The sequence below is a fragment of the Trematomus bernacchii genome, unplaced genomic scaffold, assembly GCF_902827165.1.
Source record: "Trematomus bernacchii unplaced genomic scaffold, fTreBer1.1, whole genome shotgun sequence".
NCBI classification, from domain to species: Eukaryota; Metazoa; Chordata; class Actinopteri; order Perciformes; family Nototheniidae; genus Trematomus; species Trematomus bernacchii.
This window is the reverse complement of record NW_022988043.1, coordinates 18358486-18380482: the sequence shown is the minus strand read 5'-3', so window position 1 is coordinate 18380482 and position 21997 is coordinate 18358486. Positions and strand designations below refer to the sequence as shown.

General features: G+C 42.7%; 1 protein-coding gene across 1 annotated transcript in view; it reads right to left on the bottom strand.

Annotated features, from left to right (window-relative positions):
- fras1 (Fraser extracellular matrix complex subunit 1) overlaps window positions 1–21997 on the bottom strand; it is a 281858-nt gene that overhangs the window by 36355 nt on the left and 223506 nt on the right. The window contains 8 exon segments of the mRNA XM_034118256.1: window positions 4440–4630; window positions 7967–8099; window positions 10420–10582; window positions 13362–13513; window positions 14081–14328; window positions 15682–15810; window positions 16922–17053; window positions 20358–20390. Coding sequence (XP_033974147.1) covers window positions 4440–4630; window positions 7967–8099; window positions 10420–10582; window positions 13362–13513; window positions 14081–14328; window positions 15682–15810; window positions 16922–17053; window positions 20358–20390 — 1181 coding nt within the window.

Genomic DNA, 21997 nt, shown 5'->3' with positions numbered 1-21997 from the left:
AGGTTGCTCGCCAGCCCTGGCTTAGGAGCATGTTGCCTGAGTGGCTACAACTTTTCACAAGTAGTCCTGAGGACTTGTCCGAAGCCTCTAACCCTTTCCTGGGGTATGACCAGGCCTTGGGAGGCCCACAGATCCTCCAAATAATCTCTAGGAGACGCAAGACCAAGATTCCAGCCCGTGCTCCAGTGGTTCCAGCTCCAGATCTGGCCCCAGCAACCATGGTTCCGGCCCCAGTTCCGGCCCCAGCAGCCATGGTTCCGGCTCCAGTTTCGGCTCCAGTACTGGCTCCCCGGCCGACGCCAACCCCCCGTGTTTTGTCAGTGGTTCGGCCGACTCCAGCACCTCGTCTCCTGTTGGCTCTCCGGCCGATGCCTACCCCATGTCCTGTACCGTTGGAGGTCCCGCCGACTACACTTCTGCCGGGGGTCCTGCCAACCCTATGTCCTGTGCCGTTGGAGGTTCCACTGGGGACTACTCTTCTGCCGGGGGTCCTGCCAACCCTATGTCCTGTGCCGTTGGAGGTCCCGCCGACTACACTTCTGCCGGGGGTCCTGCCAACCCTATGTCCTGTGCCGTTGGAGGTTCCACTGGGGACTACTCTTCTGCCGGGGGTCCTGCCAACCCTATGTCCTGTGCCGTTGGAGGTCCCGCCGACTACTCTTCTGCCGGGGGTCTTGCCAATCCTATGTCCTGTCCCGTTGGGGGTCCCGCCAACTACTCTTCTGCCGGGGGTCCTGCCAACCCTATGTCCTGTGCTGTTGGAGGTCCCGCCGACTACTCTCCTGCCGGGGGTCTTGCCAACTCCATGTCCTGTCCCATTGGGGGTCCCGCCGACTACTCTTCTGCCGGGGGTCCTGCCAACCCTATGTCCTGTGCCGTTGGAGGTCCCGCCGACTACTCTTCTGCCGGGGGTCTTGCCAATCCTATGTCCTGTCCCGTTGTGGGTCCCACCGACTACTCTTCTGCCGGGGGTCCTGCCAAGCCTATGTCCTGTGCTGTTGGAGGTCCCGCCGACTACTCTCCTGCCGGGGGTCTTGCCAACTCCATGTCCTGTCCCATTGGGGGTCCCGCCGACTACTCTTCTGCCGGGGGTCTTGCCAATCCTATGTCCTGTTCCGTTGGGGGTCCCGCAGACTACTCTTCTGCCGGGGGTCCTGCCAACCCTATGTCCTGTGCTGTTGGAGGTCCCGCCGAAGACTATCCTGCCGGGAGTCTTGCCAACTCTATGTCCTGTCCCATTGGGGGTCCCGCCGACTACTCTTCTGCCGGGGGTCTTGCCAACCCTATGTCCTGTGCCGTTGGGGGTTCCGCTGAGGGTCCTGCCAACTCCACGTCCAGTATCGTTGGGGGTCCTGCCGACACCTGTTCAGCTGTGGGTCCTGCCAACCCCATGTCCTGTCCCGTTGGGGGTCCCGCCGACTACTGCTCCGCCGGGTTTCCTGCCAACACCAGATCCTGTCCTGTTGGGGGTCCCGCCGACACCTGCTCCACCAGATTTCCTGCCTACACCATATCCTGTCCTGTTGGGGGTCCCGCCGACACCTGTCCCGCCGGGGGTCCTGCCAGCTCCATGTTCTGTTCTGTTGGGGGTCCCGCCGACACCTGTCCCGCCGGGGGTCCTGCCAACTCTGTGTCCTGTCCTGTTGGAGGTCCCGCCGACACCTGTTCCACCGGGGGTCCTGCCAACTCTGTGTCCTGTTCCGTTGGAGGTCCAGTCGACACCAGCCCTTGCTCCATCCGGGGTCCCATTGACACCAGTCCATGTCATGTCCAGGATCCCGTCTACGCCTGTTCCGTCGGCTCCGGTTCCTGTCTGGCCGACAACGGGTCCTGCCCGGCCTCCGGAGCTGTCCCGTCAGCGCCTTCCTGCCCGTCCTCCGGAGCTGTCCCGTCATGGCCTTCCTGCCCGTCCTCCGGAGTTGTCCCGTCAGCACCTTCCTGCCCGGCCTCCGGAGCTGTCCCGTCAGCGCCTTCCTGCCCCTCCTCCGGAGCTGTCCCGTCAGCGCCTTCCTGCCCCTCCTCCGGAGCTGTCCCGTCGACGCCTTCTTGTTCGCCCTCGAGCCCGGCCCCCTGAGTGCCGCGGTCTTCGCCCTCGAGCCCGGCCTCCTGAGTTCCCCAGCCGTGGTCTTCGCCCTCGAGCCCGGCCCCCTGACTCTTCCAGCCGCTGCCTTCGCCCTCGAGCCCGGCCCCTTGAGTTCCCCAGCCGTGGTCTTCGCCCTCGAGCCCGGCCTCCTGACTCTTCCAGCCACTGCCTTCGCTCTCATGCCCGGGCCCCTGAGTTCGCCCGCTGTGGCCTTCGCCCCTTTTTGGACTCTGCCTTGCCCACGGGCCGTCCGCCCGGGACCCCTTCCGGGCCCGTCCTCCGGACCCCCTCCACCCACCCACCCTTTTGGTCCTGGTTGTGCGTCCCTCCTCCGGGCCCCCTCCGCCCACCCTTCTAGAGGTTTTGGACTTTTGGGGGTTTTCTTGGGACGTCTGGAATCCGTCCCTTGAGGGGGGGGTTCTGTTACGGTTTTGTATTTATGTTTTCATTTTCCACCTTTTGTTTTGAAATGTTTCCTCCTTGTGTCTTCTCTGTTCCTTCTTCCTGTGTTTGCCTTCCTGTCGTTAGTTTCCCTGGTGTGTCTGATTGTCTGATTGTGTTCACCTGTTGCCCTTGTGTTTCTGCCTCCCTTACCCCAGCTGTGTCTTGTCTTGTGATTACCCCTCTCTGTATTTAGTCTTGTCTTCCCCTGTGTGCCGTGTCGGTTCATTGTTGGTTTTTCCTGTCTCCCTCCATGTCAGTCACGGTCAGTTTTTGTGCTACCTATGTGTTTCATGCCATGTTTTTGTTCAGCTTTTAAAATAAAGCTCGCTTTTTGTTTATAGACCTTTTTACCTTTTATTGTAGTCTGCATTTGGGTCCTACCCTTTCCACGCATCCTAACAGGTTGTCACACTAACAATTATATAACAGATCAAAGTACAGATCTATAAATTACCAGCACATTTATCAGTACAACTATAACGATGCAACTCATTTCAATTGTATTTGCTGTATCTCCCCTGAAAGTAAATGTTTGTTAATTGGTCACAGATGAATATTGTGATTACACAATTAAATGTTTTCATCAATTGACACCACTTATATAAACACACACTTTTTACTTTCACCTTTACATTTTCATACACACATGCTCAAAGACTTACAGTATGCAGTATACAGATCATGTGCACACACACACACACGCGCTCACTGAGAGCCTCATCAATTCAACTCAAGGCGTTAAACAGCCTTCAGTGATTGATATGGATGCTGAGTGCGTTTAGGCCGACAGCCGGAGGACAGAGCTCTTTTTATTTTTCTTAGTCAGGTGCAGATCAAGGGTAGTGGTCCGTAAAGCTGAAAAGTCCCAGCTAAAAACAGCTCAAAGTGTTCCTGATGACACAGAGCAGCTATCGTATCCATGGTGTTTTGGTCCTTAGGGTTTACATTTTTAAAGGTAATACATTAAAAATAATCTTTTGCTTTTCTAACTTTTACTTTTACTAAAAACTCCATAGGGCAGAACTCCGTCTAAAATCTAATTTTATATATTTTACTTTCACGATCAACATGATAATGGTATTCCAGTGTATGGAGTATTTAGAGAGATATTTAGGACTGATGGAACTGCTGAAGAAAATGTCAGCAGCTCAAAAAAATGTGCTTCCTTCCTGTTAGACCAGGGGTGTCAAACTCAATTTCATCACGGGCCACATCAGCATTATGGTTGCACTCAAAGGGCCGGTTGTAACTTTAAGACTATTTCATTAATTAATATAACTTCATAATTAACTACGTCTGAAAGCAGAAGTCTAGAGCAAATAATTGCAAGTCTCTTCAGTAAGAATGTCACAATATGATTTTAAAAGAAAAGCCACATTCTGGAAAAACATTGATTGTGACATTTTGAAAAAGAGAAGTGACATTTTGAAAAAAAAAATTATTTATGAGAAAAAGGCTAATTCTAAGAAAAAAGGCATATTTGGACAAAAAAAGTCAAATTCTGATCAAGAGTCAAATTTGAGATGCATTGTGGGACATGTCGTTTATGGGCAAAGTGCTTCTGTAAAGTAGCATGTAACCGTATAATAAACATATTATATTCTTTGCAAGCTCTTGTGGGGCCACATAAAATGAAGTCGCGGGCCGGATTTGGCCCCTGGGCCTTGAGTTTGACACCCCTGTGTTAGACGCACACATGTGTACAGACAATGTGTGTGCTTTGATGGGTGAAGATGTGAAATGTAAAGAAAAAAAGTTTGGCTTGATGGATGGTGTTGAAGACCAAGTCTGTAACCAGGTGATGTCAAACTGAAAATGTCAATATAACTTACATAAACTACTAAAATGTAATAAGATGTGGCTCAAAAAGCATACTTGCTCCAATATTTCAAGAGTTACGGAACACAGTTACCTGGATGTCAATTTCAACGTTGAAAGCCTCCGTCTGGCTATGTCCGTCGCTGATGTAGAAGCTGAACACGTCCTGTTTGGCCGGAGCTTTTTTCTGGCTGTCCTGGACGTAGAAGATGTGGTCAGCCGTCAGGTCCTCCACTGAGAAGGGGACATCGGGGGTGATGGCCCTCGAGCCGCCAATTGAGCCTCCTGGTGGACGGAAGAACAGAGACAGAAGAAGAAGAAGAATACTTTATTAATCCACCAGGGGAAGTACAGTTTATAGTCACAATTGAAGTACATGAATGCACAAACCATATTAGACCTGAAGTACATGCGTACGCATTAAGGGAGAGGGGTCAAACCGAAAGGGCTGCCATAGTTCAGAGCCCGCGAGCAGTGTGAGGGTAGGCTGTGAACTTAAAAAAGGTTAATATATATATTATATATATTTTTTCTGTTCAACCAGTGACCATCAGATTCCCTAACCCTAGGGACTGACCTACAGCCTGAAGAACAAGTGACTCTCTTAACTTATCTCCAGACCATTACATTTTAGGGAACAATTTCTTTAAAAAAAACATTTTTTTACATAACTTCTAAGACTTTGTCACTGCTTATTATGAAACTCTCCCTTTGTCTTGTATCTTCAGTTATGGCGTCACATGACAGTAGTGCTTTGTACAGAAACACAGACCTCCCCAGCCTCTCAGGCGTCCAGTTAAAGAGCCATCACTTATTGCTTCTGACAGCTGGGATGACAGCAAACCTTGTCTCGTGTCCCCAAACAGCCTTTTTATTTCCCTTAAGTCACATTTGTCTGGCAGTTTGGCTGCGGGATAGATGCGCTGAGGCCATTTTACAGTTACCGTCTATTCTGCGACTTCGTGGCAGCAGAGGAGAGTCGCAGCGAAAGTGCAAAATCAACCTTGAGAGATATCTGAAGTTGGAGACAAAGTGTGAGTGTCTTTGTCAAAGGAGACAGATGACTCCGCAGTGAGCTGAGTCAGGGCTCCGCAGGGAATAGCTGATGTGAGTAGGTGTACTTGTTTGTGTAATTCAGGCAGAAGGGTAAATCACATCGCGTCTCCATCATCTGGCTGTTATAAGGTGAGGGAAGAGAGCCTCTTATCAGGATGGGATAATTATCTTGATTTGAAATATAAATGAGTAAACAACAGGATATCTCAGAAATATGAAGAAAAGGGGTGTGAGTGAAAGATTTTTGTACCTTTAAATATTTCTGAGACTTTGAATGTTTTCAGTTGCTTTAAAGGAAGCAACTGGAAAATGGGTGTTGGAACAAACATTTAAAAATGTTTCATTTTCGAGCCCTTGTAGATGTACATTTATCCTCTGACGAACATGAATTGACTGAGCTAATTGCAAATACAATTATGTGATATCTGGATTTGGCCTTGGTTAATTAACTTTGATATTTCAGTCTCAGTGTGGTGCTTTAGGACATCTTGCAAATGTCCAACATTGAATAGGCTCAAAACAGTGTGTGTGTGTGTGAGGTGTGTGACATTTATTTTGTTGTCCAAAAACGATGGAGGGTGTAATATGTCTTACAGCATGGAAAGCATTCAGAAAAAAGCGTGTACCTTTATGCCTATAAACACATATTTTAATTTAATTTGACTTATTTTCCCCAGCAAATTGAATGAAGGAAATTCTTAAATCTTCACTCTTTTCTGGATATACCAACTAACTTTGACAACCATAGCCTAACTTTTATTTTAAAATGTAAATGTTTAAATGCTTCTCCACCAGCTGCTATGATTCTAATGCAAAATATTAGAGAATACTTTTACTGGTGTCTGTATGTGTGCCTGCTCGCACATTTGAATGCTAATGTATTGCTAGAAGCGGTTTACATATAAATACACCAAATGTATGTAGGTGTGCATTCTATTCTGTATGTCTGTTTGTGTGTGTGAATAACTGTAATGCAATCATGCAAATGAAGAACATCAACATGTGGGTGAATGCTTTTTTGCCGCTTCCCTGCATCTGCACATCAACATATAACCTATGCATGTTGGATTTGCTGAGGCGAACAGGGGACACATTGATGGGCTTGCGTCCCCTCTGCCCCCGATGACAGTGACAACCCAGTCCCCTCACACTGCGGACCCCCTCCGTTGAATACCAACGACGGCCCATCTGCTCCAGAAGCCTTCAAGGACATGGAGACACAAGACTGGAGCCAGCTGCAGCAGACAATATAAATATCTGCCTCTGTGCATTTGTCCTTCATTAGGTCTGCTGATAACTCCTTCTTGCATGTAATATGGCAGAGCCTAATTTGTATTACTATGGCTTCACATCTGTTATTAAAAAATGAAAAGAAGCGGCTGCTGGAGGGGGCTGTGTTTGTTGCGGTTAAACTTAATGTTCATTGACCAACTTAAACCAGTCTTGCCAGTTGCCATTTAGATGGATAAGTTATCAAAAATGTATTCTTTAGGTCATGTGATGATAAAACGACCAATGAGAGAATGTGATTGAAAGATTGGGAGAATATTGAGTCAATATTTTTTTCAGTAAAAGTTTTATATTGTTAGTCATTTTGTTTAAGCTCTACAGTTTACTATGAAGATTCCATAAAGTTGTAGAACTTAGATTAAAAAAATATACCAGCCAAGTTTGAAAATATACAACTTTCATTTTCAAGTAAAGGTCAAGCCCTACGACATTGGATCTGTAACATCACGGCTTCACATTTTTGCCATGTATAGTTATTGTCTGCTCTTGATAAGTTGGTTAGTTATCAGGTTTATGTTGTATGTTTAGTGTATAGTACGTGTGTAGATGTTTTGTTCACGTGTTAAGTTACAGTCACCTTTTCTGCCTTTGCCAAGATTCCAAAAGAGTCATTTTTATTGTTTATTTGTTTCCTTAATTAAGTAAAGACTTTTGTTTCTGTACTTTTGTGTCGAGTCGTGCATTGGAGTCCAAATCATTGCTTAACAGGATCCTACATTTCCCATGATGCAACTCAAACACATTTATTATTAGTGTGCCCCTTTTTCTAAATCTGAGTATATTCTAAGGTTTTATTTGGTTTTTGACTTTATTCTGCTCTTACAGTTACCCAGGGGGGATACGCTCCTTTTCAAATCATCTCACCTTTTTCCACAGTCTCTCTGGGGGACATAGTAAAGTACAGCTGCAATTCAGAGCAGTCAAAGAATTGGGCTTCAACAATGGATCCATCTGTAGCTGTGTCCTAATCCACAACATCATCACACTGCGACAGATGGCAGCGGCACCGCAGGGAATTCAACCCGGGATTGTGTGCGTACGAGTGTGACGTAAATAGAAATGTGAAAATAATTCCGAGGGGGGTGCAGGTGTGACCGTGTACATGCACACAGAAGTAGCACTGTGTCACCTGTGCTCATGCATGCACATACTGTTCGCCTGTTCATGTTCTGGTTTGTAACTTTACACGGACCACATGGGGAAGGAAAGAAACAACGTCCTAGCTCCTCACAATGCTACTAAACAAATACACACATACATACAGGAAGGCCTCACCTCTGTTGGTGTTTTCAATGAAGCCGTACTTTGGAGGACTGATGATCCAAACCAGCAGGTCCTTCCTGGGTGTGTCCAGGTCTGACACTAGGATGTGATTGGTAGACAGCGCCACTCGGCCGCCTTCCTGGACCTAGACAACAGAAAACTCAAAAGATAAGCTCTGTTGTTCCTGTGGCCTGTACCATGAAGCAGGATTTTTGGAAAGCGAGGAAGTTCAGGGTTAATTTTCAGTCCTACGATGGTGCTTCACTTCTTACAAGGGTAGATCTCCATGGTAACTTGTGCAGAAAACCAATCAAAGTCAAAAGACGGATGCACTGATTTTTAAAATAACATGTTCTTAGGCTATAAAGTATACCAGGCAAAAGGCAAAAGGAAACACAGCTTGAATGCAGAACAACCGCTGGCAATAAATCCTGGACTGTGTGAATCTGTAAACTAAAAGAATATCACTGCCTATCTACAAAACAATATGACTGTCATTACATTTGCGTCGTAGCAGCGCTTGGCAGGATTGCAGTTGTCAGGTTTAATTAAGGCAGACAACACAAACATATCCAGGGGTATGGTTTCAGACAGAGGGCGGAAAGAGTACAAGCAGTATGAGAAAAATAAAGAGCTTTTTGAAGCATGTAAACATGTCACAGTAGAGGCACAAAATACAAATGTGAACCGGGTAAAGCAGGGCACATTATTAAATGCTGCTTGAAACTTGCTTCCACCTTCACAATGTTGTTTTTTAAGTTTGCCAAAATTACTCAAACTGTTAACAGGTGTAACCACTGTAGTAGTTCCACTTAGTGCTGTATTTTGAGGCAGTTTTCTCCCAGAGAGATGTGTTTCTCTGTGTACAACCACAAAAGAACCCCTTCCAGCTAACCCAATAAGAGGTTTTAAAGTAAAGACCTTTGAGATTTTACTTCATATCTTTCAAGACGGGCAGCTCTACGGTGCTTATTTAGGACTCATCTCAGAGGGAGGCTCTGAGGGAGCACCAGTGTGACCCTCATTAGGTCTGACATTTATTCTCCTTCTCCTCCACCACGTTCCCCCACACAGCTGGAGCCAGGCTCGCTGTGCTGTTGTGCATTCTTCAAGACATATTTCACATTTTTTAACTGCCAAAGGAAAATAATGGAATGTTGAAGGACGCATACTTCCTGGGAATAGTTAACTAGGACTAGGAAAAAAATGCAAACACAATAATGCCTTTATTGATAATAAAAGGCACAGAACTGCGAACTAATTTTTTTTCATTTAGAATGAATCTGCTGATTATTTTCTCAGTTATTGATTTTTTTTTTGGTGTAATTTGTAAAAATATTGAACAATTCAGTCAAAAGTTACACCATCAAGTTGTTTTTACAACAAAAAGTCAACACTAACGTTATTACTATTTGACATTATTAAAGAGGACATATAATGCCAATTTCAGGTTCATATTTGTACAGTGCCTCGTCTGTGACATGTCTCCATGCTTTAATGTTCAAAAAGCTCTTTATTTTTCTCATACTGCCTGTGCTGCAGCACCTCTTTTCACCCTCTGTCTGAACCCAGAGCCCAGTCTGATCTGATTGGTTAACTGGCCGGCTCTGCTGTATTTGGTCAACCGATAAGAGATGTGTCAGTAATATCTTGCCCCTTTGCACATCACGTAGAATGTTTTGGAGCGCTAGCCAATAAAAGCGCTAGTTTTAAATAGTGATGTCATGTTGTCATGGAAGAAAACAAAGGATTCCAATGGAGACGTTGCAGGGGGGGAGTGTGTGGGAGAGAAACTCCCTCTGGAGGGAACTTTGGGATTTTAGCCTTTGCAGACCATTTACATGCACAGAAACTATATAACACACCACAGGTAAGGGAAAACCCCCAAAAGCACAATAGGACACCTTTAAAAGCAAAGCTTTGAAGCTGGAACCAGTACCACTTTTTCTGTCCATCGGCTATTGATGAGTCAACTACAACAAAACACATTTTAAAAGCTCTGCATTTGTTTTGGATGACAACATCTTGAAGTGTGAAGTGACTAAAGCTATCAGATAATTGTAGTGAAGCATAAAAGCCTGTAAGTTGCTAAAAAGTGAATTAAGTAAATGTTCTTAATTACATTCCACCACTGTCACCAGGGTTTGTTATCTGAGGGACAAAACAGGACAGTGTGCGACGGTTTCCCTTGCTTCATTTGTCCCGTTAATGACTCTTTCTGAATGTGGCAGCTGCTGTGAAAATAACTAAAAACGTATTTGAGGATTGTAGTCTCTTATGAGCTGGCAGGGTAATGGAGAGGAAATAACGGTGTGCAGTATGTGTGTTTAAAAGCGTTAATGCACTGTACACCAGCCATACAATTGTAATCTTTTGATAGGATAACTTTAAAAGGGTGCCAATGTGAGAGCGTGTTCCTCTGTGCTTTTTTCAGTGTACATGTGTGTATGTGAGTGTGTGAGTACCTTGATGCCGCTGTTGACTGTCACCACGGGTGGCTGTCTTGGCGTGGAGGTAACGGTGATGGTGCACATCTGGTTGTCGAGGCGATTATTGTCTCCATCGTAAACAACAAAGTGGAAGATGTCGGTGATGGGCTGGCTGCCCGTCTCTATGGAAGTAATGTACCTGTAGATAGAGTTAATGGTTTGATTTGTTGTCTAAAAAAGATTTACATAGACTTATTTGTTTGACACGATAATTATCTTTTAATGAATACATAAATATCAGTTTATGTGTCTAATCCTGGACTGATAGGAGAGCTTTGCATTAGCCCTCCCAGGACGATACAGCTGCTAATCTCTGCAAAGCGCTAATCAAATTGAAAACTATACCGGTGTACTCTTCTTTAATCACTTTTAAATCTTCTAAAACAATTCCCGGCTCTTGTTTGTACGAGACAACACCACAGAGACATAAACTAATATGGGTGATTTAAAGTTAGCCCCCGGAGAGCGTCCCGTGCTAAAGCTAATCATTATGGAAATGAAGCAGTTGAATATTTATATTTAATCTACTCTCTTATGGGGCCTCAGTACCTCTTGCAGGTCATTTCAGAATGTTGCTAATTGGCATTGCTTGTGCCAACAGGCTGAGAAGTAATGGGGCAAAGGAAACAATACTCCTGCTTATTTACATGTTATCTTATTGGCTTTGGTAACTTTTGTATAACTCTCGTCTTGTGAGGAGGAACCTTAGATTAAAGGAAAACTAAATGTCTCAATAAGCTATAACCATGCCTCTGCTGCGGTGATGCCGAGAGGAAGAGAGCTTCAATCAGATCAATTGATCGTGATAGCAACTGCAGCCTGAAGAACCCTATATCTCTCGCAGAGTGGAATCAACAGCAGACTTTTCCATTAAAACAGCCTCTTTATGAAACATCACTCGTTATGCTCTTGACTTCCATATAAGCGGTTTTCAGGTTGTTACTTTTGTTGAAGGACTCCACTGAAAGCCCTTTTGAAGAGGGCTGCAGGATTTGGAAAAAATAACAAGTTGCAATTACTTTGGCTGATATTGCAACTGCGTGATGATTTGAGATACTAGAGATAATTATCTTTTTAGGAGGTTCTGTACGTTTTTTTTATTAAAAAGGGCATATTTTGCTCATTTTTAGTTCATACTGCCTGTGCTGCAGCACCTCTTTTCACCCTCTGTCTGAAACCAGAGCCCAGTCTGCTCTGATTGGTTAGCTGGTCGACTCTGTTGTGAATGGTCAACCGCTTAGAGATGTCCCGCCCCTTAGCCTATCACGTACAATGTGTTGGAGTGTTAACCAATGGAAGCGGGAGTCGATCACAATACTTCATTTTCTCATATTTGACCTTTACCAAATATTGCGCTTACTGAGATTTAAATATTGCAACTGGCCATATTGCCATTTCAAAATGTTTTAATTGTGCAGCCCTACATATTTGTAAAGATCCTGGATACATTTAAGATTAAAATACGATTCTGAGAAATTTGGAGGGCGGAGGGGGTTATAATTATTTTGGCTAACACTCTCCTTTTTAGACATTATATAATAGCCATCGTTCCTAAATCGGAAATGAAGTTTCATTCATTTAATTAAACTGTAGTTAATAGTTAACAAACAATAACATTATATCTAATAAAGTTAACCCATTATTAGTACTGCCACGATTTATGTCATTTTAACATTCTTTAGTATGATAAGAAATAGTTTTCTTGTATGTATTGTATAAAAGCTGACAAATAACATTCTGAGTTCAATGTGACTATTCATAAACATTATATTGTTGCACATATAACATTTTATTTACTATATTGAGTATTTTTTAATGATATAAAATGATTTGTAAACCTTTTAAAAATCGTTTAGAATACAACTATAAACATTGGATGAGTAGAGGGACCAGACATTTTTTTTAACCATCGACATAATGATTAAAATATTTTTTATAGAGTTTTTCAAGTACAAGTACTTTTTTAATCATTTAACTATTCAGTTGCAACTTTATAATTGTCATGTAAATATTGTTTTAGATTTGCGGAATAAAATGTTATTAAGTGTGCAACAAAAAACTGTTAAAATAACAAGCTATAGCATTACACATGATCCTTTTTAATTAGTGTTTATTCATTGTTAACAGCATTTATGAACAATGGTTATTATAAAGTGTTACCTACATTTTAATCCCTTACAATTAGTATACATTTGACTAACTAAAAGTGTTCAATCGCTCTCTTCCCTCCCATGGACCCTCATGAACCTTTATTGCTGATACAAGAAGTGCTTCTCAATACGACTTAGGGTTTTTGAAAGTTATTTTTCGGTTAATAGCTGCAGGGTTTTTATGCTGATATCCTGTTTTATAAGCCACTGAAGTAGCATTTAAACCATCATGGGAAACTAAATCCCTCCACTGAAACCAAGGATTTCCTTTGGGCGTTTTTTTATTGCAAGTTTTAGAGACCCTTGCCTTTAAAGCTAACGAAAATACTTCCAAATCCCATTGGACTATACCTGGTCACAGCTTTTTGATAAACACAATAATGCATCACATTTATTTTTATTTTTATTAGAGCGCTTTTGCAGGTGCTCAACGCGCTTTACAATTACACATTACACATATTAGACATGTAAGAGTCATTACTGTGGACATTACCAACAGGAACAAATTCGGGTGAAGTGTCTTGCCCAAGGACACAACGGCCTGATGCAGTGTTTCGGGGGCGGGTTTCGAACCGGAGTTCACCAACGCCCCTTGATCTGATGATCAACGCTCTAACCCACTGCGCCAAAATAGCAGATGAAACACACTCCAAGTATTACCATGAAGGCCAACACACTGATAGATCGTAAAACTCTTCATGACTTAAAATCTGTGTTAGATTTGAAGCACTCTGACCCTCTAACATGGCTGCCTGTTGACTCTCCTACCTGATCTGGTGCTCGCTGATGTCCTCCATGGTGAAGGAGGAGTACTCCCTGAGCTCCTGGTGCTCCTGCTGGGAATGGCTCCTGGTCAGCAGGCCGTACATCGGCACCGACACCAACTGGATCTGAATCTGGTTATCTGGGGACGTGTTGTCCTATGAGAGACAAAACCACGTCAACACTACAAGTTTGAAGAACTGTTCATTTCATCATGAAATGATTCTGTCTCTGCCCTGCATTAAGGGCAAAACAAGTACACTTTTCTTAAAACATGTTAGTGTTATCCTCAACTCATTTCAACAGCAAAACAAACAGATAGGTGTTCTAGTTTTAGTTTAGTTTCAATAAAAATAGACTTGTTTGCTAAGCTTGACCCAGGAGATGAACATGTGAATCCTGCTAAAAGAAAGTTTAGCAAAGATTTATATATTCACACAATTAAAATGACACATGATGTCCTGTATCTACAGTAAAGACATCTTTAATCATCAAAGATAAATACTGCTGACTCATGCTTTACATGCTTCGACTGGGCTTCACTAGCTTCTTCTCCAAAAACAGCATGAAATAGCATCTTAACAACTCATTGATATAAAGAGGAATGGAAACAGGATAACCCTAACCCTAACCCTAACCCCATCAAATAAATACAAATAAGTGTATACTGTACTATCTAGAAGAGGCTAACAGCTAAAGCTAGCATCGGTCTCCTGTTAACTCACAGTGTAAGCCAGGTGTGAGCGCCTGATCACGGTGCTGCTCTTCTGGCCCACTTCCAGAGACAGCGTAGCTGCTGGGTCCCGCTGCGGCCCCTCCCCCCCGACGTCCAGCACCGCCACCTGCACCACGATGAGCGCCATGGAGATGCCATCGCTTACGGAGAAGGTGATGGCGTCATCCCGGGTGGCGAGGTTGGTGTGTCGATAGAGCAGAACGTTGAGTGTGATGTCGCTGAAGGTGAAGATGTCGCCTGAAGGGACAGAGAAGGTGTGTGACTTTACTGTCTGACAGATGTGTTATTACTGAGTGTACTGTACATCGCAGGGTTTACTTTGTTTGATGGAGTTTTATTTATAACTCCTGAGTTTAATGTGTAGCTACAATACAATACACAATCTGCCAGTCAAGATTTCAGAGAGTTCATGGACAACTTCATAATACAATAACAAGTACAAGTTTTAATCTCCTAAGAGAGACGTCTTTTTAAAGGCAAAACATGTTTTCTATATTTGAGTCTTCACCTCATTTTGCATCCATGGTAATTCAACTCAAAACAACCAGGATATAGAACAAGGTGTGGGCGTGTGCTGTTGAAAGTAGAGAAGTTGAGCCGTATCTGGCCGTGCAACACTCACAGTGTCACATACTGTATGCAGAAGTATTATTTTAAGCAACACATTAAGTTGATGAAACACTCGAGTCAAATGTAATTAAAGTCAGATCCACTAGTGTCTTAGACGGGCCAGTGATTTCATAAACCTGTTAATGTACGCATTCAAACACTTTTTCTTTTACCAGCTGTATTCACCTTGCAGGTGCAGCTATGTGGCTTTTATCCTGGATAAAGTGTTTAAGTCATGGATGTTTAAAGTTTAACGTCTTCATATTTGACTAATATTAAAGTTCACTTTTCATTCAGGAAGTATGACGCTGCGCTGTCAGTACGCTTGTCCATGTTTGTGATTGGTCGAATGCTCCAAATACCACTCCTTTCATGTGAACGCGCACCTAACTAGATAGGACATGGCTGGCTTGAGCGATCCACTTGATAACCAGCGTCGTAGTACAGTTTAGCCAGAGCGCGTATGTTTTGGATTGGGCCAACCGGCTAACTCATATATCCAGGTTAGGTTGAACCAGCTTCGTAGTACAGGCCTCAGACCATGATGACCCAACTCTCCAAAGAACAGATTCAGAGTCAATAAGTGAATGATGTAAGGTTATGTTATATTTTTCACTATATAAAGAGATTGTATTGGATATCTGATGCAAACGCCAAAAATCATATGCTCCTGCCTCCAGTATCTTTCAAGAACAATATATAATGTAGGAAGAAAGAAAAAGACGTACATGTTAATCACTGTTGGATATTGTTGAAATAAAGTTAAGACGATACATACAAACACATCTATGTCTAACCCTGCATCACTTGGATGTTGTAGGTATTAAAGCGTTGGTGTTTGGAATAAAAAGATCATTAACGCCCTCCAGTTTTAAGAATCTTTCTGAACAGCTGAAGGAAATACTCACAGCAGATTCTTTCCCTGCATGATGTCTACTTTCTTCTGTGTGTTACAGCATGTGTGTGTGTTTATCATCTCACCGTTGGCCATGCTTGTGTGTGTGCCGCCATCGGTCTTAATCAGCTCTCCGTTGACGGGAGCCTCCACCAGCTCAAACTCCAGCTCATCAGGAGCCGTGTCGGCGTCGCTCACTTCCAGCTGCCGACCGCCTACGCACACACACATACACACACACATACACACACACATGAAGAAAGGAGCATTAAGAGAGATGAAGCAGGAGAAGGAGAAAATGAAGTGTCTGTACCAGACTGTAAACACAAACACACACACACACACAGATCTTTATTCAGGATTGTTGCTCATCAGGGTCGTACTTCAGGCCTCATTACATCGCTGAGACCACTTCATCACTTACTGGACCTCTTCAACAAAGGAGGTCTTCTCGGAAATGTGTATTTTGTGTGTGTGTGTGTGTGTCATGGATGTATAAAGAGAACCTAATACAGCGTTGGGTCTTCCGGCTATTTTCCACAAGAACGGGGCCCATAGATGCACGCACAATTGTGCTCCTTAAGCCCCGCCTTCAATCCGCTCCGTCAGTGCATAATCATGTCGGATCTTGGCTCAGTCCAATTAATGGAGAGGGGAAATAAATCTGCCTTATGATTTAAATAAGGGCTATGCAAGTGTTCGTACTGTGAAGTAAATGTACCGTAAAAATAAAACCTTGATGTGCTGCGACTTTAAGAGGGTTGGCAGAGGGTTGCCTGTTTGGCTCTGTTTGTCTATATAGGCTTGCCGTAGTTCCTTGTTCCAGCAAAGTCTATGGAAAACAACCATTGTTTTTCTTCTGTTCCCTACTGAACCCTGAGGACGTACATGTCTTCAAGTAGTCAGCTAGCTTCTGTTTTTATATTTACCTGCAACACTTGTTGAAAAAAGCTGATAATTATGTGTAAAAACTTTAAAACAATGGCAATGCTAATCACGCTAGCATTTAGAGGGGAATTTCAATGTTGAGTTAGCATTAATGGTCAGCTCTATGCAATATTTAAAAACCACATTTTGGCCAAGCTAGAAATCTTTCATACATTCCAGTAAAGGCAGAATACCTGATTTACAGAAGCCTCTTTCCTAATGTAAGTCAATGTGGGGAAAAAAGTATTGTTGGGTTGATTAAATGACTGACAAAGAAGTTGTCGTGCCACAACAAAAATGTGCTTTAACGCCCGACTCACTTCCTACGGGCTGTGTGTGAGTGTGTGATTATGTGTGTGTGTGTGTGTGTGTGTGTTTGTGTGTGTGTTCTTCTCTTACCTATGTTGGCCTCTCCTCCCAGGCTGACCTCCAGCAGCGGGTCCAGGATCTGGAACACCGGCGGCTGCTGATGGTTGGACAGCAGCAGGACGGCAAAGTCCAACTCAGGAGTGGTGTGTTCACCGTCAGACACTGCGACACACATTCAGTAAACAGGGGCAGAGAAAACACACACAGGGAAATCAGTAAAGTAATCATTTAAACAAAGACTTTCTGAGAGAAAAACACACACCTGATATTAATTATCTCCACAGTTGCTTTACTGAGGATTATTCTGAATGAGTAAAACTGGGAGGTAAAAACTAATCAGTTTGTTCCAGTTTAATCACTTAACACAGGTTTATTCATTTGGGAAAGAAAGGAAAACACAGACGATAACAGGGGCTTCAATTAAACATTTCGACGAATCAATTAACCAAACTGCGGAAACAATTGATCAGGGATTCAGGTGGAAACTTGTTAAATGGTTTTTTTTCAGCTCCATTGGCTCCACTTGGCACTTCAACAAGAACACACATCAGCTAACTGAAACCAATTATCACATTCGGATATAAAAATGTACTGTATTACTTTTATAAGTTTTCCTGGTGAACAATTAAATAGTTTGGTCTGAAAAGGGAAATTAAGAATTTGATGTGTCGATATACTTCCAATACTCTTTCAATTGAGTTTTAAACTACTCATTGCAATGAATGGGCCCTTTTACAGAGCGACTGCTACTTAAACATGTAAGCAGCATTTTCCTTATTTTGTTGCAAAATAAGTATATCAAAAGATCTATATACGCATTCCTGATCTAAACAGAACCATAAGTAGTGTCTTTGTGCAAAATGTGAGCGTCACCTGTCATATATGGCTGAAACAAAAAGTAAAATAAAAATAATTTTCATGCAAGATTTCTCCATTGATCTGTGTCATACATGCCATTTCTGCATGAAATCATCATTTCTTATAATAAATTTGCAAAATTAGCGTAGAGACGCTGCAATTATCATGCCTGATTGAAACTGTATGGAGCGCTGGCAAAAAGCTGCTGCCTGTCAGGACATGATGTCCCTTCCATATTCCAGGTAACCTATAACACATATGTGTCAAATATATATAGGCTTGCCAGTCTCCTCATAAAACAGTAATGAAAAAGCACCCGGGGAGGCAGCGAACACATCTGCCTCACTGAGGGGGGAGGTGTCTGAGAATATGTAACTGACGCTTGCTTTCCCTCCACGTTTAGCTAGCTCTCGCAGAAGAAATTCAAACACAAACTCAATGATATCTTTGTCCAGAAGGTAAGTCACTGGACAAGTAAGGGTTAGACCATATATATTTGACTTTGTGTTTAATGCATTTAATTAGTGGAACTGAATTTGATATAAAACTTGAATCAAATACTAAACGTACTGAAGCTTTAGGCCTATGCATGTGCTTTAAGCAATGCTCTTATGAAATATGAAAGCCTTATCAATAGGCTAGGCATTGCGTAACCTCTGATTCAAATTCAAGACATTTTTTAAATGCGTCATCATATTTTCCCTGAGCCCATGGTGAACCAACAGTATTTCATAAAAAAAGATATAGATAATTTATATACTTAGAGGTTTCTCCCATTTTTCTCTGGAAGTGTTTCCTTGTACGATGTGAGGGTCTAAGGACAGAGGGTGTCGTTTTTTCTCATACTGATATTCTGATCAAACTGTGCTGTTGTATTAGCTGCAAAATGTCTTTACTGTAGGGTATTTTTATTATTTGTACAGCACTTTGGCTCGACCAAAAATCGTTTATAAATGTGCTATATAAATAAAACTTGATTTGATTTGATTTGATTAAAATAATTAAAAGGTACTTGTTGATCAACTAATCATTTGACACCATTTTTCCCTCTAAGATTTGTAGAAACATAACCTTGCAGACATTTTAAATACTCAAATTAAGCACCACAGAGGGACTTGGGTAAATATACTTGTATCTTTAGTGCCACCACAGAGCAGACTGTTGATAACTGTTCTTGCACTTCTTACTGGCTGCCATCAAAACAAACCTTTTACTTAGTCAGAAGTGAAGGTGTGTGTGTCTATGTGTGTGTGTGTCTGTGTGTGTCTATGTGTGTGTGTGTCTGTGTGTGTGTGTGTGTGTGTGTGTGTGTGTGTGTATGTGTGTGTGTGTGTGTGTGTGTGTGTGTGTCTATGTGTGTGTGTGTCTGTGTGTGTGTGTGTGTGTGTGTGTGTGTGTGTGTGTATGTGTGTGTGTGTGTGTGTGTGTGTCTATGTGTGTGTGTGTCTGTGTGTGTGTGTGTCTGTGTGTGTCTATGTGTGTGTGTGTCTGTGTGTGTGTGTGTGTGTGTGTGTGTCTATGTGTGTGTGTGTGTCTATGTGTGTGTGTGTCTGTGTGTGTGTGTGTGTGTGTGTGTGTGTGTGTGTGTATGTGTGTGTGTGTGTGTGTGTGTGTGTGTGTCTATGTGTGTGTGTGTCTGTGTGTGTGTGTGTCTGTGTGTGTCTATGTGTGTGTGTGTCTGTGTGTGTGTGTGTCTGTGTGTGTCTATGTGTGTGTGTGTCTGTGTGTGTGTGTGTGTGTGTGTGTGTGTGTGTGTGTGTGTGTGTGTGTGTGTATGTGTGTGTGTGTGTGTGTGTGTGTGTGTGTGTGTGTGTGTGTGCGCGCCTCAGGTCGTATACTAAAAGCACTTTGGTGTCGTCATTTGGGAAAAACTCATTTCCCGAATGACTTCTGTTGAGGATTGAGTGCAGAGTGCAGAGGCACTTTTATCAAACGTCCAGTTAATAGAGGAGACGTTTTTCTGCTCAGGTTAAAGGTCAAGAACTTCGAACCAAAAATCTGAGAGGATCTGAAGATCACAAGCTGGAGAGATCAGTGCAACAGTGACCGAGGTGAAATGCAGAAGAAGAGGTAAAGAAAAATAGAAAATAGGAAAGAGAAAAATGGGAATGGGAGAAGATGAGAGCAATAGCATCGGCGCAAGGATAAAAAATGATGGGAGGCTGAAGATGAGACAAAACCCCAATGGGAGGAAAGAGAAAAGGACCCTTATGGTGAAGATTAAAAGGAAATGAAGGGGAAACAGAGAAGGAGAGATCAAGAGAGGAGAGAAAATGAAAGAAATCAAAGGTAGGAAGTGCAGGACGACAGTGAGAAAAAAGCAGGATAAATTGAGGTCAGGGAAGAGGAGCAACAAGAGTTAATTAAGTGAGAAATGTCAAAACAAGAAAAAAGAAAACGCAACGGAAGTGAAGATGGAAAGAGGAGAGTAAAGAGGAGAAGATTGAGGAACGAGAGGATCAATATTTCAGGTAGAAATATAAGGGAGATGATTGAGGTCAGAGAAGGCGCTGAGGAGGGAAAATGAGACTAAGGATGGAAAGATGGAAGGATGAAGAAGAGTTTCCTCCTCTTCTTCTCCCTAAATAGAGGAGAATGAAGTGTTTACCTGTGAAATAGACACTCAGCGACTCGGGCAGACCTGTTGGGGTAAAAAGAAATATAACATTTGAAAGCTGTGAGGTGATAAAAGTAAAAAACAGTGGATGGAGGCAGAGCTGACAGGGCGTTGCAGTGAACATAACAACTGAACGATGTTGCTATAATGCATAAAAGTCAGGAGGCAATGTGGGTGATTTACTGCTCTAAAGCCTTCCTCTGGAGAAAACCCAGATTAAGAGAAACTAAAGTCATCTTTGATCTTGGATTATGAGTTATCTTTAAAAAGCATATGAAATATAAAAATAACTAAGATATGACTTTGAACCCTCTAACAGTAAAACATACTCTTCACACAAGTTTGTTGTTAAACGTCTGATCAAAGCCGGTTTAAGTTAATGTGACTTTAATCAAATAAATTGAGCCAAATGTATTTCAAATCGTTATTTTTTTATTATTATTTTATTTGACATAAAAAGGGCAGTTTTCTGTGTCCCAGAGAAGCTTTGCTGCCACACTTATTTTTAATTGCATTTTTTTTATTTTCTTTGATTTAAAAAGAACTGCCGTTAGATTGAAGGTGTTTTATTTATGTAAAAAAACTACTTGTTCATACTGTGCAGTTCGGACAAACATCCACTAAAAAAAGGTAAACAACTAACAAAAACAATTCTCTAAAAGTCAAATGACCTTCGGAGAGATCGACACTGTGGGGCGAAATAAAAATGGTATGGACTGAAGTTGCAAGTGCATTACGCTTGAAATGTTCCCATATCTCACATGATAGCATCTGCTTACAAACACACCGAAGATATATTGTCTCTGGTTGTTTGTATTGAAGGCAATACGTTAAAAAGCTGTCCTTGTAATGGAAACTTCTGGAGCATGGAGTGGAAACACAATGAGTCACGGGAGAGCTGGAACTTGATGGCAAACACTGAAGTTACGGCCAGAGGAATGACAAAGACATGTGCTGGAGCCAGGAGGTGACACAGCGCTGGCCCAAACCAACTGGTAAGATCGCCCACCAAGTCCCATGTATTGAGCTGGTTCAGAGAGAATAATCAACATTGTGCAGAACCAGATAAAACAGGCAGAGCACTGTAACACCTCTATCAGCTGACGCCAACAGGCAGGATTAAGGAGAGAAAACACAGAGCACAGCAGCCCAAGGTCGAAGGCCTGTGCTCAGCGAGGGCAGTACGAACTGATACAGTGGGTCAAAGTTACTGTATGGGCAACAATCCTCTAGAGCAGGGGTTTTCAAAGTGTGGGAAGGTGAGCCTCCCCTCAGAGAACATAAGAACAGCCGCGCCCCCCCCCCTCCCAATTATCATTGCTATTATTATTATTATTATTGTTGTTGTTGCTATAATGCAGGGGTATTCAATTGCATTTCAAAGAAGTCCAGTGAGAGAACATGTCATTAAATGCTCTGTTTTCGCTGTCTACCTTTCTCTTTTGAGCACGCCATTTGAAATGACTCAGACTGTTTCTCTCTTCTCGTCTCGTCTCTGTGTGTGTTTGAATATACCGTGCTGACTCACTGACTGCACCGATTTGATTGGCTGAGTAGCGTCACCTCCTTAAAACATTAAACAATAACTTTTTAAAACCTTTTTATCTTTATGTTTTAAACATTTTTAACAT